This window comes from Pteropus vampyrus, unplaced genomic scaffold (assembly GCF_000151845.1).
Source record: "Pteropus vampyrus isolate Shadow unplaced genomic scaffold, Pvam_2.0 Scaffold67, whole genome shotgun sequence".
NCBI classification, from domain to species: domain Eukaryota; kingdom Metazoa; phylum Chordata; class Mammalia; order Chiroptera; family Pteropodidae; genus Pteropus; species Pteropus vampyrus.
In genome coordinates, this window is record NW_011888848.1 from 437,613 (window position 1) to 460,437 (window position 22,825).

Sequence of the window (22,825 nt, forward strand, 5' to 3'; positions counted from 1 at the left end):
ACTGTCCCCATTTGATTTCTAATGAGTTAACTAGTGGTTCTCCCAGTTACTCTAACTTGAAACAGTGGGAAGGACTGAAGGAAGAAGTACAAGCACAAAACATATTTGTTTCCAGGATGCCGATCAGGTGATTAGCTGTAGAGATCATGAAGCCAAAATTTATATTTTCTCTCTGCTTTTTGAAACAAAGTATTATTGTCCACACATTCAGTTTGTTCTTCTTCAACTTCCTTTTTAATTCCAGTTTTCACTGAGTCAGCTCCATTTGCTATGGTGAATCTGGGGCCCTTTGTTGCCGTAAGGGGTTAGCTGACAGAAGAGAATGGGGCTTCTCAACCCCCACAACAATGGGCTGCACCCCATAGGAGGGGAGAGGAAAGCTGCTCTCCATTCCCTGGGGACCAGACCTATCATCACTGGATGGTGGAACGCAGCAGCCTTGCTCTGTGCCCAGACTCCTCTGGGGTTCCTTCCTCCATGGCGTCAGTTGCACTGACCCTATACAAAAGAAAAAAAAGAAATTTCAGTATTCATATCATTCACAACGTCCAGCAAGAGAGACCCTAATAGAAGTGGTTAGAGAACAGGCTTGAAATATGAGACACAAAATGAACCCATTCCCAGATCATTCTGGACCCAAGTTTTTAAAAATTGAAACAGTCTTGGTTAGTTGAGATGATTCAAAGGACTCTGCTACCTGACATTGCTCTTTAGCTTTCTGTGTGTATTTCCTCTCCTCCCATCTGGACCGTAAATGACTGAAGAACAGAACTCAGGATTTAAACCCACTTGCATTCCTATCCCCTAGCGTGGTGCTCTGCACCCATGCGGTGCTCAGCACTTAACCCATACCACTTGATGTTGGCTGAGGTCAAAGTATATGGTTCTATGGGCCCACCACTAGTACAGCCTGTGTTTTAATGGGTTTTCCAGAAGCAAAGAAGGAATTGGCTAGGAGCCAGTCCTGATCTTTAATCTCTATCTCTCCACGTCCAGTCTCTATGTGCACTTTCACCACAGGCGTTTATGAGACAGCTGGACATGATCGGGGATGTGATCACTCATACTGGGAGACAGTTATACGAGTGGCCCACAGAGAATGGTCAGACCGCAGCACAGTGAGCACAAAGAGAGGTATTCTAATCTATTCCTGAGGACTCAGCTGAGTCCTCAGCGCTTTCCTGAGTTTAACCATACTCTGGACAAACCATTATGCTATTGATTAACTCGTAAAATTATATTATATGTGCCTCTTAAGTGGATTACCTTTATAACAAAGAATTATGTTTTTAGCTCTTCAAGAAAAAGTAACATGTGACTACAAGATATTCATTACTTTCTAATAATGCGACTAATAACAACGAAACCCAAGCAACTTTTTAAAATGCTGAATGTTTTCATTATCCAGGCAATAACGCTGGTAGCAGTATATATGACACTATAATATTTATTGTAGTTTTATCATTCAATTCTTAAGTATACCTTGATATCCAGGGCTTTCCTCAAATTAGGAAATAAAGTTCTACCGAATTTGAGTTACATGGCAACATATGTATGAGAGGTGAATTTAGAGTGAGTTTTTCAAAATAAGAAGCCTATGTTTTTTTCTACAAGGAAGTCTGAGGAAAGTATGGTAATAAGCATATCTGTGAAGGGCAAATATACTTGCAGCTGAAACCTCTCTCAGTAGCAAAGGAACTGTTTTTGTTGGCTCAAAGTTTCTCTGAACCTTTCTCAAGGCTTAAGATAAAAGTCCTGTTTAACCTTGTTCCCCTAGTTATAAAACAGAACTATGATATCTGAGACAGAAGCCCAAGAGGTTTATCATAATACAAATGCTGTCAAAAGTATTACATCATAGCATACCTAACTCCATTTCTACCTGAGGCAGACTGACTTCCAGAACAGCCTGAGGACCTGGGTCGATTTCATGGCTCCTCTCCCAGTGGCTTGTCTGGACTTCATAGATAGCCAGGCATCTAGCTGAGGTCTAGCCTCTGATAAAACCTGAATAGTCTTCTGTCCCTAGGAGAACCCTCAGATCAACTTAAATTCACAGGAATCTTTCTTAGTAGAACATGGAACACAGTTTCTTAGAGCCATTGACAATTTCACTGGAACTATACCTACAGCTACCAATATAAATCGAAACCCCAACAATGACCTCAAAGCTCAACCTAATTCCAAGTAAGGAGTCACTCATTGTGTGCTTGCTCGAAGTGATCTAGCAGATTGCTTTAAGACCAGAGTTTTGAGTGAACATGGTAACCTCACATAAAACAGGAAACTAGTCCAAATATTTTTCTCTTAAAACTCAATGGCATCCCAATACAGCCAAGCTGCTCGCATAGCTTATACAATTAAACTATTGTTTCTGTGCTTAGATGAGACTGTCTCACAATCAGGAAAACATTCAGGATCTAATAAACATAACTATTCACCAGGTTCCAGGGAGAAAAACTGGTCAGCAACTGTGGCCTGGCCATCCCGGAGAGCCACGGGTTGATCCCCATTCCTGAGGTCCTGGTGTTCCTTTATAACCACAAACTGCAGAGAATATAAGGGAGAGAGAGAAAGGACATTGCTGTAATTCATAAATTATCTCATCATACCTGGAATCAAAGTCTACGGCTTCCTCGTGTTCATCCTATGGAAGGTGAAAGCTGACAGAGGGACCCTGTCTCATTTATCCTTCTGGCTAATGAAAAATTCAGTTTTCAGTCAGGAACCTTATGTTACCCTCTATTAAAGTAACCAGGTCCTATCAATATCTTTACTGAAGAATCGATCCTAATGCTGGAATTCCCACTTTTAGGTCATGGATCCCTGGGGCTGCTGTTTTACTTTAAGCAATCCAAGAATCCGTAAGTGTTTAAGCATTGCCAGCCAATAGGCCAGAATAATAATATCTCATATCTGTATGTACTCCAACTTTTCAAATGTGCGTGTGTTCAGTTAATAAAATGCATTAAACATGCTGCCAAGTTCTGAGTGATTTGGGGTCATTCATGGGTGATAATAACAAATAGTGCAACTACTATTTGCAGAGATCTACCAAATGCTTTTTCATGATTAAACAGCTTGGGAGCCAGAATTCTTAAAGGCAGGTGCAGAAAACAACATTTCTCTTCGGTCAACAAAATGGCTATTTTTGTCCCATCCACAATTCATTGGGCACTTGCAAAACAGGCTGACCAGAGTTCACTGGCTCACATTCATGCCAAATGAAGCAAATATTAAAACAGGTCAATGATAAAAGGAAAGGAAAGAAGTGACTCCATGCCCTAAGATAAAGGATGCCGCTTGGCGAAGTCTCCCCTTGCTGATCAATGACCCACACAAGGGACTGTCTAAGGTTTTGGCTGATGATGCTCCACTGGTTCAGAAATGGGCCCATAACTCAGAAATACAATGAGGAAAAGGGAAGAGAAAAAACACTTGCTCATGTTTCTCCTTGAGAAAAGTGTAGAAAAGAATGATGCATTGAGCTGATTAGAGAGACGAATGTTGGTCATGGAAGGGTGGGTCCCCTGGACACGTGTTTTCATTTTCTGATTGTTCACAGCACGAGTCACCCTCCTCCTCATTAATGATTTCCCTGCAGCAGCGTTTTGCAGAATTAATACATGACCCACTGTTTAAGGGCACATGCCTATTATTTCTGGTTCAAGTCAAAACCCAGCCCTCCGCACTGCAAATTTTCCAACCACATGTCTCTCTGCCAGAAGAACATAAGTCCCTAAGCTGAGATGTGGATGGCAGCTGATTGAACCAGATTTGTTTCTGCTGCTTCCCCTCCTAGTTCGGGTACTCAGCTCTCTCCCTCTCTCACTGATATCTGCAGAAGCAGCTGGTGCCGGCAACAGTTATGGGGGTAAGGGAGACTGAGCTTAGCGGCCCCAGTCTTCCGACCGCAGCTCCGAGCCAACAAGCTGCTCGTGACGGCAGCAAGTGTTTTTGATTTTTTAAAATATTAGATACACACAGATTGTGTGTCTCCTTCTCTCTCATGATTTAAGTAAGATGAATTAAACTTGCTACCCAAAACCTGAATGAAATACCATATAGACTGACAAGCACAATCTGGATAATTTAGAAGTCCACAAAGTCATGAGGCGTCAAAGAACTGAAGACATTCTCTAGCTAAGTTCACCCAGAATCACACATTTATTGAAACTCTAGAGACAGAAAGAATCTTAGAGCTCATCTAAGGAGGAGGAAGCAGAGGTTAAGTGACTTGCTGAAAATTAAACAGCCAATTGGTGGGAGGGTAAGGCCAGAATTTACATTTCTTATTGTATTTCCATACTCAAGTTCAAATAAAAAGTAAGTATATGCTGAATACCTATAACAAGCAGGGACAGATTACTTATTAGTCAAAAGCATAGCTACAGGAAATCTATTCTCTAGAAACGCACGTGAGGTGGAGGCTGGGGAATGGACGAAATGATGTCCCCTTTGCCCGTTAATAACCTCTCCCTAATAACCATTTCCCTGTTTGTCCACTGGTTTCAGTCCCCCTGGACCTGCCATATGTTCCAGCCTCTCCCACAATATATTCCACAAATAACACCAACCGCACACAGTAAACCAATTATATCTTGACAGGTTTCTAGAAACAAAAAATTCAGTTTCAAAAGAGCTTAGCCTTTCCCAAGTCTGCCCTCTAGTGATCTAAGATCAATTACTGAAGGGGTGATCTTTGAAGCATTTTGAACTTGAATATAGAAGGTTGCCAGATAAAATACAGGACACCTGGTTAAATCTGAATTTAAATTAGTATGAATTTAACTAGGTGTCCTGTATTTAACTTTCAGTATTAGTATGAATTTAACTAGGTGTCCTGTATTTTTATTTGCTAAATCTGGCAGCTATTTTGCTGCCGAAGTTTAAGGACTCAAAATGTTTGTGAGAAAAGAAATACGAAGAAAACTAGAAGCATAATCTTGGGTGTTTAAAATATCCATCTAAAAGGGATCACGTAAAAACTGGGAAAGACTTTCATGTACACATCAAAATATAAGTTATAGAAGACGCTACATGATAGAAAAAAAACCAAGATTCCATAAATTTCTTGTGACATTTAATTATGGCTCTGTTTTAGCCTGTCTGGTTACTTTCATTTAAGGCAGCATTCCTCCAACATTATCGCCCCGCCCCCCAGGACTGCCCCAGTTATTGTGGTGTCGGCTAATATTAACACTAGCCAGAATCTGTAACACATCCCAGTCTCTCTGGATTCTGTGAAGAACAAGAAAAAATGAACGAGGATTAACATAAAGCTAGTTTCTTGCTTCATGTATTTTGGTTGCATTACCCAAGGCTGGGGACAGGAAGACACCCCGGCCTCTCCGTCTGCAGGCCTGCTGATACTTGGATCTCTGCATGACTCTTCGTAAGGGCTCTTCTGATTTTTCGACAGCAGCTTCTGAGTCCTGCAGTAAAACCAAAATGTGAGACAACCTTGAAATAAAACAAAACAGTAGCCCACTCAGTGGCAGTCAGGGACAACTACGTTTGCTGTTGAAATTTAGGTACTTAAAATGCATGGGAGAGAAGAAATATTAAGAAAACTAGGAGTATAACTTTGGGCATATTTTCTGCAGAACTTTCCAGATAATGTTTCACTTTTTCCAAGGTTCTGTGAGTGGGGCGGGGCACAGGTGAGGGGGCAGGGAGCCATGCGTTCATTTATTCATGGACCTATCTGCTGAGGTGGGTCCTTCCAAGTGGGTCCGACAAGTGGGTCCGACAAGTGGGTCCTTCCAAGAAATCTATCTGTGAACTATATCCCAGTACAGGGGATAGAGCAATGGAAAAACAACAACAAAATCTCTACCTAACGGATTTACAATTAGGTGGAAAGGTGGGTGGGAGCGGGGCCTACAGAAATAATATCACAGTAATTGTGATATATACGCTATATGAGCTCCTTTTCCGAGTGAAGCCAGTGGGGCTAGAAGATAGCAGTGACTCGCCCAGGCACACAGCTAGCAAGGGCAGCTCAGGAGCTAGGCCATATTGACACAGTCCCTGGGCTCCTTAGACTGGCCCATCACAATCTCCTGCTTACACACATTACAAGCAAGAACACAAGGAGTGGAAAACCTAGGTGCATACTGTCCCATAGTTGCCAGGTCAGGAAACAGACTAGGTCCTCTGCCTCCAAATTCAGTTTTATAAATACTTATCTCTTTGACAAATATTAAACACTAAGTCTATACAACACATGATGTCATACTCTAGAGGGGAGGGGTGAAAGGAGGGAGATTTAGCCTTGAGGTGGGATCCCTGTGCTCAAAGCCACGGCCTCTAGCGAGAGAGAGAGACAGGTACATAAGGTATTGAGCAACCATACAGACAAGCCAACAAAGGAAACGTGGTGGTGAACTAGTCAGCCTCAAGATTCTAAACAGCAGTGCTGCATCTGGCCTACAGAAGCCTCGTTCCTTCTGGGAGGGCCACCGTGTGTCCAGCAGGACCGCCTAGACATCCGACGAGGGCAACAGGAAGGTAGGAGCTGCTACGAAAGCCCCATCCCTAGAGCTGTGAATTTAACATAATGGGTAATACCAGGAGATGGAGTGGTTTGTTATTTTTAATCAAAGGCGTCAAGGAAAAAATTGAAGCAGGTGGCTAACATAATCAGTTCCAAAGTTACAGTTTGTGACAGAATACTTCCTGTTGATTTTCTTACAAGTGGGTCCTTCCAAGAAATCTAGATTTATAAAGTAATAATATTATAGTGCTTTAAAAATTATTTAGTTCTACCATCTTTTGACAGATATAGAACACAAATAGTGTCAAACACTCAATCTAGACATGACAGGCAAGGACTGATACAAAGGAAGGAATAACTGATTCTAATTCTTTAAAGAAAGTCTTACTTAAAAACTCAATGCTAGAGCTATATTTTTTGGCATACTTCAGTGACATAGCAATATTTAGACTGGTAGTTTTAATTTGATCTTATCAGAATTAATACAGCTACAGTACAAATGCAGTCAAAGCACATAGCTGAAAATTTGTGGTAGAGTGAGCAGCTCCACTGACCAGATCTGCTCAGTAAATAACCATAGATTTGTTCAGAAAAACCTTCACAACTCTAGATGCATTTCAGCAAAAAGATAAAGAAAGGGTTCTGATAAGTTTTCTCTTTGAAGTAGTCCTTATAAATTTTGATTTTAGGTACACGGGGGTGAGAAGTTAAAGGCATCCTTTTTTGCGTACGAAGTCTATAGTCATCTTCGGCTGAGCTGATCTTGAATTCTAAGTCAAGAAGCCAGCAATCTGCCACTGGCTTTCAGTCCAGAGCTCTGAAGAACATCAACAGAATGTAAAACATACTTACTATGTCATAGCCCATAGAATAGAAAAAATACTTGATAATTATGGCACATATAAAAACTTAAGTTTCTTGCTTACATTTTTTTCTACGCTATTCACCAAATGTCTACTTCTCTTTTGGCAGTCTGTCCAATGGGATAAAGCATTGATTATTCAATATTCTTTCTACAGATATCCAAGATATTGATTAACTATCAGACTACAAAGTACAATGGTTACTGATGGACCACTGAATTAAAATTTCAAGTTGTGCCTGAGAATCTTGTGTTTCAAGATAGAAAAGGGTTTGGAATATGTGACTCTTTGGGTAAAAATTGCAGTTCATGTAAAATCATAATAATAACAGACAACATTTATTAAGTCCTATATACCTGACCTAAATTCTTTACTTAGATTAACTCAATTAATTTCACAATAATTCTTAAGTACTATTCTTGTCCCCATTTTATAGCAAAGGAAATTGATGTTATTTAAACATGAACTGGGATTTGAAACTGTGCAGTCTGATTATAGAGCCCACGCTCTTAACCGCTACACTAGGATATAGCAGGATATCAGACATGCATATATGGGATGATATGTTGAATTCTCCACAATACAGGACAGTTGTCATCTGAGCAGTTGTGTAGGACTGGAGTTTTAGCAGAAGATGGTGATAGGTATTTCGTAAATTCCAGAGAATTGGAACCCATTAGTTAAATGAGTCTTAGGTTCTTTGGCCGTAAATAAGGAGAGCAAATTAGATAATTCGATAAAATTCTCTTCAACTCCAAAATGTTACAACTCACTGATTTCATACGGCACAAACTAAAAGCACATAACATGTTTTTCGATATTAAAGATAGTGAATTATGCTGTCCTACTTTTCAAGAAAATGAAAAACCAGCAACAGTGTGATGCCTATTTCCTCACCCTAATATACCATTAATTTTTAAAATTAAATGATAAATGTTGTTCCACAGTTTTTAACTCTTAACTTGAAATTATTGAAAACACAAAATCCAAGGACCAGAAACTTCCTTCCTTTAACTTCCAACTTGGGGAAGTTAAAAATGTTCACTTTTGATTTTCTTGAACAAAAGTTAATACTTTGTGGAAATCAATTCTATGGAAGACAGCCACAAAAGAATTACAGTAATGCAGGTGTGGGGGAGGGGGAGAAGCAGGTGACGGTACTAGGAAAAAAGGGGAAAACAAATTAAATAGCTAATTAAATAGCAACCCCATAAATTGCCTTGGAATAGCACAAGAAAAAGTAAAACCACTGATGTTTCAGGCAACAGGAATCCTGCACCGTCTGCTGTTTTCTTTTATTGTTATTCCCTTTTTTTTTTTTTTTTTAATGTAGAAAGGGTGTAGAAGTTCTTCTCAAGGAGGCAGGGTCTCCCTGGGCGGGGTCAGAAAGAGGCTGAAAGAAAGCATCACCTGTAGCAGTGAGCGCCCCACAGCCCCAGGAGCAGCAGCAGGACGAGCACCAGCACGCAGACAGCCCCCACCGCGAGGCTCCGCTGCCGCCCGTGGCCGGCGTGGCGCAGTTCCCACCATTTCAAGTCTCGGTGCTGACATCGCTCCCCGACGTAGCCAACAATACAGCTGTGACAACACACAAACAGAGGTCAGCTGTAAGCCCTGGCCAAAAAAACGCTTTTATTTTTCGGACTCAGAATCCAGCCGCCTCTCAAGCTCTACATTTCCAGACTCAGCTTTTTGGAAGCATATGGAAAATCCATCAGGGGTCAACTGAAAGCACTCTGCTTTACAAGTTAATGCTGCATGGACTTCCCCTTTTGTCTATTTGCCCTGGGATTGATGGGGGATTATTTGCATACTGCCTCTATGAAGCATTGCAGACCATTGATTAAAGATCAATTACTCTTAGGCTAAAATCCTGAGAAGCTACCTTTAAGACCAACACAAAGCAACTCTGCCCTAAGAGCCAAGAGAGTTTTTGAACAAATGTTTGGCTGGATTGCAATGAAATCTCAATTCAAAGGAAGAAAGAATTTGACAGCAGTGTCCTTCACTTGAGAAGAGGTTATAACATAAGGTGAACAAGGAAACACAGCCTAGTCTACAGAGGGAAACATTTTCTCTTTTTCTTTCTTTTTTTTTTTTTTAAAAACCACCATAGGCCCAAGAGAAAAGCTCTCAGTGTTTGCTTACTTTCTTCAAGGAGGAAAAAACTAAATAGGTGAAAAAACAGGCATTCACCGGCAAACATCCTGCTGTTTCATTAGTGAAATTGTTTCTAGAATTACCAGCGAACAATGCTGTAAACCTTTAGATGAAAGTAAATGAAACAATGCTGCCATCTACTGGGAATGCATGTTTCCAGACACTATCAGGATCTTGGGTAGAATAAACTGTCTATTCTTCACAAGAGCATAAACTTTAAAAATATCCTATTAAATATTTTGTGATGCTCACTTGTTAGGAATTTCTCTCCCTTGGCCCTGAATCAACTGTATCTATTCATGACCCCACCTTATTCCAAAAAGACCTTAAGGAATGAATACAGTTCCCATGGTAGGGAGAGACAGCACGGGAAAAGCAGTAGACGACGTCCCAGAAGATCTAGATTCCTCCCTAGTTCTACCTTGAGTTGGTCATAGAAGCTTTGGTGAGTCACTTTCAGAGATCGGAAGAAAAGGATCTAGGATTTTTTAAGCACCTTATCCATCTGACACTGTTCTGGGCACTTTTACTCATTTCATTTTCGATGGCTATTCCCATTGAGGAAAGTAAGGCTCAAAGGGGTTAAGTAATTCATACCAGGTCACATAGGTAATAAATGGTTCCAGTCAAATGGTTCTCTGATTTCAAAGCCTGAGGGTTCTTCCTACTACACTGGGCTTCTTCCAAAAAGGGTTTTAAGCAACACGCACCTTCTGAAAAGCTATTCTTCTAGAACTGACCACGCAAGAGATGAAGTGTAGGAAGTATAAAGGACTATGGGGTGATTGCAGGCTTTCCTGGATGCCATTTTAATTCTAGCCAACATTGGTTATAGACATTCACTGTCGATGCCAAGCAGATACTTTTAAACTGTTTGGATATTAATGGGCCACACTTCAGAGCCTCTCAGATTTGGGGGTCTCAAGAAACATACCAATCACGTGACAAGAGTCCTGGAGGCCAAGGCAGGCTGCAATATCAGAGCCTCTGTGAGCCAGCATTTCACAAGTTCACAAGGGTGGGTCACACACCACTAGTTCTTTGGGTTATGAGTCCTTCCATTAAACCAAACAAAGGAGTCCCTGGCCAAATAAGTTGCAGTTTCTATGGTCAAATAATTTCAAGAAATTCTGGACTAACTAAAGGTCAACGAGCCTTTTTTACATGTTGTGGTATACCATAAATCGAGAATCAAAAGCTAGAGTGTACAGCATTTTCAAAATGATTTGACCACACAACCCTTTTTTCATGAAACAAACACTTCACAGCGCCAGCGCTGGAGGCTCTCGGTCTGGAGGAGACCTGCCCAGAAGGGTGTGGGTTGGTTCGAAGCCAAACTAGAATGAGTGAGGACCTCTTCTGAGCTCAAGAGGTTTAGAGTCTTCTGAGGATCGCCAGTCCAGGGAACCTGTGAGGAAGACTCTCAGAATCCTCACATCCCTGCATCTTCGGGCAGCAGGGAGGGAAGGGGTGAGAGTGTGTGTGTGTGGGAGGGGGGGGGGACGGGGTGTCCTCATCTCTGAGGGGAGTGTCCACTGCCCCCAAGCAAGGAAGGAAGAGCCCCCTTTATAAACCTCCTCGCAGCCTCAGGAATGCTCTATGTAGAATGATGCTTATGAAGTGTTTCTAATAAAAGTTAGAACTGGTAAGCTCCCTAGAGATGTGTCATTATGGAATTTAAGAAAATACAAGGTGAGGTCATCGGGCAGGAGGATGGAGGGTTGAACGTTTGATTAAATCACATTTTTATTAAATATAGAAATCAAAAACAAAGTTATGATCCAGACAAATGAGAACTCTGGTGATATTTTCAAAATTGCTTTTAATTCAAGGTCCTTAAATGTGAGTGTTATCTCTAGTTTGTCATTTTGTAGCAACTTGAGTTTAAAACATTATCTGGGGAATATGATATATTCATCAGGATTTAATGACAGAAAGAAAAGTAGTGGGCTCAAGAGTTCATAAATCTAATAAATTGACACTATCAGGTCTAAATGAAAATAATGTACTAACTGTCATACGTAACCCTGCAGTACCCTTCATATTATCATAAAGTCTTTTATAATCCAAAGTTAAAGTATCAGAGAGAAAAACAAATGGTGATCTAATAAACTAGGATAAGTGTTTTCATAATTTCATTATTTGGGATAATAAGAAACTATGAACAAGTAAAACAATTTGATTCTTGTTATCAAAATCAAGGATAACTAGTACTAGATTTATCTTAGGTTAGAAAAGTATAGCATGCAAATATGAATATGAAAACAGAATTCTTTTCGAACCGAGTCATTTTTGCTAATATCCATGGGTATTTTTTGTTATTTTTGTCAGGCTTACATAATTTTAAATGCAAGGCCATACACTTTGGCACAGAATATAACTTAATTCTTCTAATAATTTAGACTATGTAACTGCTGATTACCATGGATAAAATAATAAAAGCCTTTAAGTTTATAGCATCTATTTGTGAGGACCAGAATATTTTATCACTCCTTTCTCAGGCACACAGAAAATTATCAGTGAGTCAGGAGTCTAGCCATAGGAGGCCCATTTGCTTTGTGGTTTCTATCAATTCCCCCATATTACCTTCAAAATATGAAAGCAACGAAAAGTAAAATTTGATGCAGAACTAGATTTCGTGAATGTCGTTTTATGAAAGGCTCCACGGGGAAGGTTTTCTGAATGAGGACAACAGGAGGGCCTCGTGGCTCCAGGGCTTCCTTAAACCTACTTCTCAGGTTGACACGGCCCAGTGTGAAATCATCACAGGGACACAAAAAGGAGCAAAAAGCAGCAGTGACTGCATTCAGCAGTTGTCACTCAACAACAAAAGTATAAATGTAAACTATTAGGAAATTAAGAAAATATATATACTATAAAATATTGAAATACATATGTATATTTTACATATATACATATTTCTTTTGTACTGAAGGCAAGAAGTCTAGGGTGAATATATACAACACTTTTGTAAGTTCAGAAACATATAGTGGGTGCTCTCTGTATATTTGGCAGAAAATAAATCAACTTCTAAGGAATTCTCTCACGAACCTAAGTTTTTCAACCAGAATGAGAACTTTAATCCCCAGACTGTACCAGTAGTAACATCAAGTTATTTAAGTAAAAGGGAAAATCACTAATTCTTTAGGTTTATATTTACCCCTGGCAGCTTCGGGTGGTATGGTGGGGGTGACACGTGATATGCAGGGAGAGTTCAACACACACACAATTTGTATATGTATATTTATTTATTTTTCCCTAAGGAAAATTTTCCTTAATATAAATTTCACAAATTAGCTAAGAGTTATGGGCTGCCATATCACATCTCTGTGCTGTCACAAAAACAGCTGGACTTACTTGCATGCGTAGTTGTCCACGGCTTCAATGTACATACACACACCGCCGTGGAGGCAGTACCCAGCGTGGGACGGGGGACATTCTGGATAACTGTTCCTCACAGAATAGTGGCCATCTTCCCTGAGCTGAGAGGGTGGAGTGGAGTCTAGAAGAATCAAAGACATTACTTTCACTTTCTGAAGCCATCGGGGTCTTTCAGGTACAGGTATCTCCACTTTTCAAAAGCTCGCTTTATGCCACTTTGCTTTACATAAGACCTACATTATTGCCCGTTTTTGCTAATCAAAAGAAATCCGAAGAGGATTTTTGCTTTTATGGAAAAAAGGCAAAAAGCGAAAATAGCGTTCAGCGATTGTTTTTCATGGGCTATTATAGAGGCAGAGGCACCTGAGCAGTGAGAGTGGCCCCACCAAGCTCCTTCCCCAGGAACCACACTGAGCATCTCAGAATCAAGTTGCCATAGCTTCGAACTCTGTCTGTGAGCATCTGTCCTTCATCTCCAGTTATTTTGTGCATTTGTTAGCAAGGTATGTCTTAAGGTATCAGAAAAGCCTAAGAGAGCTTAAAAGGGTGTTAAACTTAGGAAAAACTGGAAGTAATTAAATGTATTTGGTAAGTTATTTTGGGGGTCTTGGAATGCTCAAAAATTTTCTCCATAGAAATTAATGGTAGTGATTGCTCCTTTACACCACCACTTTAGCTTATGAAAGTTTTTGTCGGAACTCTGCTTTTGGATAGCAGGGGAAATCTGTATCAATACCAAGAACTAGTTTCTGTGAACGATTTGTGACATAGTGTCTTTTAGTGGCAGTAGGACTATCAAAGCAACAATAGTTTCACTTTCTAACCAGACTTTGAGTTATGAAGCGAGCCATTCTTTCTTTTAGTTCAAGCCATTCTTTCTTTTAGTTCGGTATGATTTGACATAGAGGCAAATAAGATAACTGGTCAATCCTAAGACACCGAATAAATGCCGAGTCACTGATCTCATTATAAGAGCACATCTGTCATCCACAAACACATACTAACTGTGTGAAATGACAGCTAGCTTTAAGAGGGTCTCGCTGAACAACAATATCTCTTTACGGCTTATAAACCACCCACCAGTACGCAGTCTATTACCCCCACTATCCTGGGAGTCTCCAAATTTTCTCCCACACAATAATTTCTTCTAAAAAATATTTAACTTTCAGGGAAACCCTCAAAGACAAAACTAGTCACGTTGACAGAGAGGAAATGTTGCCACATGCCAAAGTGGCAAAGATCCTTTCATTGAATTTTTCACTGCTCTGTAAAAGGAAAACATTAAGGTGTGTAGCTGACTATATCGATAGTAACAGTCTTCCAATACCTTTAAGAAGAGCAAATTATTTGGTAAAATCATGTGTTAAAAAAAAGAGACCCAAGCAAGCACAGAACTTTCATTTATTAGTATGTTTTCTGCTCGCAGAGGCAGGTAAATAGCTGGCAGTAATAGGAAAGAGCCCCAATTCGGACGTCCAGTCCCCTTCTGGGGCGCTGATGGAGAGAAGATACTGCAGTATGGGGAGAGATTTAGGACGCGGGAGCCGACCATTGTGAACATTTAAAAAGAAAGAAAACATAGCTGGAATTCTAATTCAGATCAAGAAATACTGACTTTTTAAAGTAATATTCTTAAATGATTCAGAATGCGAAAAGTCCAGATACCCTCCTCAACCTGTCTAACCCCACAGACTTGTTCCAGCAGCCTGAGAAATCAACATTACAAATCAGGACATTAGCTGCATAGTTAAAGAGAACCACCTGTGTTTCCACCTTTATTGAATTACAAGTAATAAAATAGGATTTATTCCAGATGTTAAATTAAGAAAACTTGGACCATTTTACATTCTCAAACCCAGCATCGGCCTAATCAGGAAAGCAAACTCTCCAGGCTGATTGAACCAAATGATTTCTAGAATCTCTAATGCAAATACACTGGAGTACAGAATTTTCTGGAATCAAGTCCCTCCCCTTGGATCTAGATAACCCACCAACCTACCAGGGCAAATCCGTCCAGGTTCAGACGGGATACCAGCATACATGCAGGTGTAGTTTCCCTCTGTGTTTGTACAGGTGGCATTTTCCCCACAGGTGTGCATGCCCAGTTGGCACTCGTCAATATCTGCCAGAAAAAAAAAAAAAAGGAGCAGAGAAAAGAAAAGTGGGGTATAGAAGAGGATGAGGGTCATTCAATTAGAAAACCCAACATTCTAGAAGGGAAGCACCTTTGCCTTCTGTCAGGCTGCACGTTCTCAGAGCTCCACACATTTTTAGACCCGAAAATTTTATCATGAAAGTTGGTGAGAGAGATGAAGGGGGTCTCTCGGCTGCATGTCCATCCAGATAAACTCCTGGCATGAGGCTAGGAGTTTTCCCACTGCCTGGAAGGGAAAGAACCTTCCCAACACAAGAAGCTCAGTGGGAAGGTTGGAGATTGGTAAACTATCTCTAGGCAAACATTTAGAAGTCCTGATCATATCAAATAAAACACTTTTGCCTTTTTAACATAAAGATAAACTGAGTCATTACTTTCTTTCCTAACTATCCACCTTTTCCTTCCTCAGTTACCACCACCCTAACATCTAGGGCCCTCCGCTCTTCGGTTTTGCATTATTTAAGAAGAACAGCCTAACTATGTTCTCTGCATCCCACTCTCCTCCACTCAGCACCAGTGCCAGATGAATCTTCCTCAATCGCATCTCCTGTCACTGGACCACTTGACTCAAATGCTGCTGGTGGCTCTCTGTTGCCTAGACCTAAGCTGTCCAATATGGTAGCAGTTGCCATGTGTGAGCACTGAGCAGCTGAACCACAGCTAGTCCACACCGAGAAGTGCTGGAAGTGTAAAACACATGCCAGATTTTGAAGTCTGAGTACCAAAATAAGAATGTAAACTATCTTAATAACTTTTATATTGATTCAATATTAAAATGTTAATATTTGGGGTATTTTGGAATAAATAAAATATTATTAAAATTAACCTCACCTGTTTCTTTTTACTTTTTCAAATGTACTAGAAAATTTTAAATTACACATGCGACTGACATTATATTTCCATTTGACAGTGCTGGTCTAAAGAAGTAAAACCCCATCAGATGCTAGTCTTCCACAAACTAGCATCTGTAACCCAACCCACCTGTCATAGACTAAATTGTATCCCCCAAAATTTATTTATCGAATTCCTAACTCTCAGTGTGACTATAGTTGGAGAAAGGGCTAATAAGGAAGTCATTAAAGTTAAATGAGGTCATAAGAGAGGGGCCCTGATCCAAAAGGAAGAAGAGATGCCAGATCTACAGATACATCCCCATCCCCACCTCCACGAACCACAGAGGAAAGGCTATGAGTGTATGCAGCAAGGTGGCCATCTGTACACGAGGAAGAATCCTCACCAGGAACCGAATAAGCCAACACCTTGATATGGGACAACTAGCCTCCGTAACTGGGAGAAAATAAATGTCTGTTGTTTAGGCCACCTAGTCTATATACCAGACTAAGATACCACCCTACCAGCCCCAGTTTGTTTTCCCTTATATACAACCTACACTTAGCGCTCAATTAGGCTATTCTCTGCTTCTTCATTTCTACCTAAGGAAAATGCCCAAAGGTCCATCTAAAATGATACTTCCTCCCTGAAAACATTCCCATTACTTCAAACAGATATTCTTCCAGTTATGAATTTCCACTGTAGTTTTCACTTCTCTTATGATACATATCTTTCTTCGCCACTTATCAAAGCTGTATTTCTTCTAGATCACATTTTTTCTGTAAGCAAGAACTGCCTTCACCATCTTGGTATTTCTCACAGTTCCAAGTACTGTGCCTTTGCACTAATAGAGGCCAATTAAATATTTATCACATTGAATTGCTAACCTGAACAACTCAAACTGAGGGTTCGTTTTTGTTTTGTTTTGTTTTGTTTTTACTGACTTCTGTTATAATTTGTATGAACTATCTATCACCTTGAGAGAGAGAGCTTTTGCAAGAAGCAAAAACAAAGATAGACTCTTGGCCAAAAAACACAACTACCCTTAACAATAAGAATAGCAATGCTTTTATATAGCACTGCATCTATCCATAGCTCTATCAATATCTATCTATCTATCTATGGAGAGGGAGGGAAGGAGAGAGGAGAAGAGAGAGAAGGAAGGGGACAGGGAGTGGACAGGAACAAGCTCAGTCTTTCCTGGACATGACACCCCATGGCATGTTTGCTACTGGAAGGAGGTGGGTTAGTAACAGAGTGAAAATTCAGAGTCTAATGAGTTTAAACATCCAAGAAAGTATGCCTTTCTTTCTCTTCAAAGTAAATTAAATATAAAGCCTGTTTGTCTAAATTATCTATGAGCCTACTTAATTGGAGCAGTGACATTTTCCTGACTGACAGCCAAATATGTGCTTAAAAGAGCATTTACAGATGTCTGCGGACTCGATGAAACTAATCTGATAAAGGTCTGATTTAAACCAATCAGATCCAGAAAATTGGTAGTTATGACTGATAGTTCATCTTTAACCTCAACATGCAGGAGAAAGCAGTACCATTTTAGTTTCTTATCAGGGCATCTGCTCCTCACCGTGAAAAGAATTTTATATTTTCAGAAGGAAAAGAAAATACTGAAAGAGACATTTTAAAGCCCTGTAAAACTTTAGTTAACTACTTCACTGGGCTCCAGTGGCTTCAGGCAGGTCTTTACTTGTGTGGTGATGCTATACTACTGACACCTGGAATGGGACAAGACCTCCACTAAGTGAACTCCCATCCAACAAGCCACACCCAGAACTTGGCAGAGGATGGTGATTATGAAAGAAGTCTTACTCATTCTTTATTTGTATCTAAATGTCAGTGCCTTGCTTGAGTCTTTCATTTATTGAACTTATCAAAAGCCACCCGAGGAGTTTTTTCACAGAACCACACCTTCTTTCATCTACACACACACAGCAAAACCTGTATCAGCTCTGTGGTTCACCACAGTTCAATCGACAAATTCAGTGACAAAGAAAATGTTGTTCAGATCCCCTCATTATGGCTCGAAGTACGGAGTATTGATGAGGCACTGTGTCACTTCATCCCAGAGAAAGAATTAGAAAGGCAGAGGGGTAAATAACCTCCGCACAGATTTGACATTGACTAGTGAAAGAACAGCATGAAGGCATAAACTTGACTATGTACCAAGAACAGAAATGTGTCAGTTTGAACGGGTCACGCAACTCCTCTTTTAGTCTTATCATGTGTATGACCCTATCTTTTCTTGGCCTACCACAGACAGAGCGCTTCGTGATTCTCTAAGGCCTGCCTCCACCCACCCGCCTCAGCACATGCGCTCTTACCAAGACAGTGAATTCCATCTCCTCGGTAGCCTTGTGAGCACTGGCAGACATGGCCACCTTCAGTATTGATGCACTGGGAGGAGGGGTGCGGGCACACTGTGATACCCATCTCACATTCATCTATATCTGTGGGCAAATGATGAACTAATGAAATATATAAGCAATCTCAATATAAATGAGGCTAATACAAAAGAATAAGTATAATCTTACATACAATCATTTAGTCGTTTACAGAGACTGTTTGCAAATGCAATGCAAATTCTATTTCTTAGACATAAAGTTCATGTCTGAATCATTTTTTACAGATTTCTCACATGTTTGATTAGCTAAGTATGTACAAATAAATCACTTTGTACCAGAGTTGCAGACCATAAGAATTTATTTTTACAGTAATCGCTAACGTAAAATTTTGAGGCTATTAATATAAAACAAAAACCTATGCCTCACAATCCATTTACTAAACTAAAACTTATGACCTAAGCTTTTTGGGGAGGAAAAAAAAGTTGTGTTTTTATTGGAATTGTTAAATTTTTAAATTTGACTTGAACTCAAATTCATGCTTCTGAAACTAATTATAAATTCTTCTCCTTAATGTCAACTGCATAAATTACATAATTTTGACATAAACTCAAGGTAATGTAACAACATATATGTTTCATATTTACTATACATGCCACCCATAATCTTCTTAGCTAATATCAAATAATTTATTCAATTCTGCTGATTACATAAATCCTTCTGGAGATTTCGAACCCATATGATCTGAGAAAATGTTCACTATTTTCCACAATTATGTGTATCAACTGGCCTTTGCTCTTACCAGAACACAATTTTCCATCCCCAGCAAATCCTTTCAAACACTGACACGTGGCAACCTCTCCCTCTGAAACACATTGAGAGTGTGCACCACACTCCATGGGACCACAGTCATCGTCATCTGCAAACAGTGAGAACCCCATCAGATTATTTCCAGACCTCAGAGGAGAAAAATGGGCTTTCACGTTCTGGGTTCTACAGAGCATTCCAGCTTTTCCTTTCTCAAGGTTTGAGACAGGTTAATCTCCAAATAGAAACACTGTTAACCTGCAAGTTATAACTATATTAAAGGACCCACAAGCCATATGTTTCCATTTCTATGTTTTTAACAAATCTTTAGTCTTAAAGAAGTGTTTGTTGATCAAACGACCCTGGGTGAACTTATTAACAAGCTTTAAAAGCATTTAAAATTTGAATTATAAAATTGCTAGGAGTAAATGGACTCAAATTTCAAAAAGTTTATTGCTCATTTGAGAATTCCCAATCATTATGACATACAAAAGAGGTCAAAATATTCTTATCCCTCAAAGGCATACAGAATAATATAAAGCCAAGTAGCTCTGTGTACCAAAATGACAAAGAGATTCAGTCATAAAGATTTATTCTCAATTTACTAAACTTATGTTTCATATAATAGAATATGTATGTCACAATATATGCTTATTATCAGGATTTGTGTAGTGACTTGCAAACCTCAAGGCACTTTTACAAAGTCACGAACCATACAAACTAAATGTTGTAACTGGATCATTTGATTTCATACTCCATTGAAATGCAAATGCCCCAGGGGACAGATTTGCATGATGAGCCATAAACATGAGCAAGTTTTTTTTCTCTTAACTACTTATATATATATAATCATTCTCTAAATGCCTCCTCCCTTTTAGAGTGAAGGAGATCTGACATCCCAAAGTTATAAACTGTCATCTGTCTATTCACTACTAAATTTGCTCAAATGCGTATAGAAGAAGTCAAAGAAGCCCTTCAAACTTGCCCATAAATTAAAGAAAGTTAAATTATCTAAGTAGGATTCGATGCCATGTGAACGCAGACATTGGATAATTGCATTTGATTTGCTTAGCGATTTGAATGAGACTTCTCTTATAGAAAAACATGATTTCTTTTTCAGGCTTAGTGAGATTTCTTTCAGGTTTGCCTGGTTCTCTGTCACTCATGACTCTCGGAGATGGATAAGTTCAGATTAATCAATTACCCATTTGATTCGACATTTATTTGGAGGCCTAGCTCCCAAATCACAAGGCTATTCAGAATGTGTGGTGGACAGTATCCAATTACTCAAGAAATTTTAAATCACTTGCAGAGTTATCTTAAATTAGAATATGATTCAGGATTTATTTGGTAACTTGCAAACTCTAAGGCAGCTTTGCATAATGAAAAGCAATAGATATGAAATTGTTGGAGGGATGGGCTATAGCCAAAGCTCTTTCTGCCATAAACCAGCTTTGAAAAAAAAGAATACCAGGGCTCCATGCTCCTCTTCTTTAAAATACAGGTGACAATTTCCATCCAGTCCACTTCACATGATTGTTGAAGAAAAATATAATTTTTTAAAAAATCCTTTGAGAATTCTAAAATATTATGCATATTGAAATAAGGATGATAAAGAAGAATGCTGTGACAGCCTGAATCAGAATTAGCCTTATCACACTAGAAAAGATTCTGGGCCTGTAAGTAAAATTAATAATTTCATTCAAAAGTGCCTACTATGTGCCAGATCTTAATGAGGACCAAAAATACAGTGGCGAAGGATATAGACAAGGGTTCTGCTTTCTTGCATAATTGATATTGAAGCATAGGTATGATAAGCACTATCATGAAACAATACCTAGTTCTGAGAGCTGAAGTAGCTCTCACCTCACCTGGTCAGGAGACTAGGAAAGGCTTTCTGAGCAAAGGCACGTGAAACTGAGAAGTGAAGAATTAGCAGGACTTGATGTAGTTAGAAAGAGCACTGTGGACCAAGAACACAATACCCGTATGTCACTTAGGTAAGGCCAGGGTAACTGAAGCCAGCCACAGTAAGTAGAGGAAGGAAGGGCACAGATTTAAGTTGGCGAGCTGTGTAACGGTTAGTTCATCTAGGGCCCAACAGGCCACATTAAAAATTTTAAATTTTATTCGTGAATTTAGAATAATTTGTGATTTTAATAAATGTGACAATGAAATTTTTGTGCTGGAATCTTTTAGCCATATTGTACACAGATCTACTTGCTACATATCAGTCTGCATGCTTTGGAGAATAAGAATATATTGAGCTAAAATCTAATATAGAGTTTTCAAACTTATTTAAGTATAGACAATTTATTGAAATGAAATCTCACTGCAAAATATAAATAAGACCCCTCAGCCTAACACAGGTATAACTACAACTTTATAGGCAAAGACAAAATAGGTATGGAAAGATGAGGTAATTTTCACCAGGACAATCAATTTCATCTGTTCTGCACAAGACTGAGTATAGTCTCCAGGGAGAAAGTCAAATACTGCCTATTATATATGTATTCCAAATCTTTGGCTATTTTGTCACTTCCTCATCCCACCCATGTGACTAATTTACTGTCATTTATGTTGGTCTTTGAGTCCCCCAAACATTAGTCTTTTAAAATATACTCTATGAACCTCTAGGGATCCCTACTGACTATGAAAAATTCTGTACTGTTAATATTTATTATTGTTGTTTTATTCCATCATCTTGTTTGTCTCCACATCAGACTGTGACCTTGGACACTGGGGCTTTATTTAGCTCTTCCAGTATCCCCAGCACTTAGTATGGTACGTGGCAGATAAATAGTCATTAAATGAATAATATTCATAATATGACAGTGTTTTCCAGTACTTCTTTCCTTCATATAAATTAATTATTTGGTCATAATTTTCAAAAATCTTTGGTCACTTCACTAACAATATATCTTAGTCTCAGTTTTCAAATCTGGAAAATGATGTGTTTTGATAAGATCCAATTAAAGAATAAAGTACCTGATAAACTCTACAGCTTTATACAAATTATCGTTACTAAAAATAGCCACCTTTTTGTTTGTATTTTATCCAAATTGCACTGATAAGTTCTTATAAGGAGGGGTAAGCGGTTCCAGGGACTCATACATTGACAAAGTAGTCTGCAGACCACAAGTTGGATGGGCGCTTTGTTAAGTGTAGGTAATGTCCTACTGTGGGGTTTTCAAACTTATTTTTAGTCACAGACACTTTGTTAAAAATCTTGTTCAGAAATATAAATAAATATGTTTCAAAGTAGAGCTGCACTGAGACCTACCGTGAGCAGAGATGGGTGTGCAGAAGCCTTAGGGCTGAGCTAAACCCAGTTTGAAAACACAAGCTTCATGAGTGACTATAGAACATGAAAGAATCAGGTTCTCTCAAGTTGATACATATTCAACAAACAACTTAGCATTTTTGGTGATAAATGTGCCATATAGACGATGAAAAAAATCTAACATTTGCTGTTTGTGGACTTTCTGGTGCAGCTAAAACAACAACCTATATTTGCTTATCAATTACTATCTACTTTCACACTAATGGAAGTAAAGCTAGATGGGCTAAATACCAAAAATACCAGGGATGGAAGGATGCACTCCAATCTGTTCTGTCCTATTTTTCACCCTTGTTTCTAAGTTAGAGTTCTTCCAAGAAGGTTCGGCGTGTCAATGATTAAAGTTCATGTCCAATCTAATATGGAGCCATCTTCCTCAGGCACACAGTTCAGAAGAGAGGAAGGACCGAAGTTGGAGTCCAACTTTGG

The 22,825-nt window shown here is 39.3% G+C and overlaps 1 protein-coding gene across 1 annotated transcript in view; it reads right to left on the minus strand.

Moving 5' to 3' along the window:
* Window positions 1-247: 247 nt before the first annotated feature.
* The window catches only part of EGF (epidermal growth factor), an 85,581-nt gene continuing 63,003 nt past the window's right edge, over window positions 248-22,825 (minus strand). Inside the window, 8 exon segments of the mRNA XM_011361527.1 lie at window positions 248-498; window positions 2,442-2,547; window positions 5,318-5,435; window positions 8,773-8,940; window positions 12,880-13,024; window positions 14,903-15,025; window positions 18,232-18,357; window positions 19,052-19,168. Coding sequence (XP_011359829.1) covers window positions 248-498; window positions 2,442-2,547; window positions 5,318-5,435; window positions 8,773-8,940; window positions 12,880-13,024; window positions 14,903-15,025; window positions 18,232-18,357; window positions 19,052-19,168 — 1,154 coding nt within the window.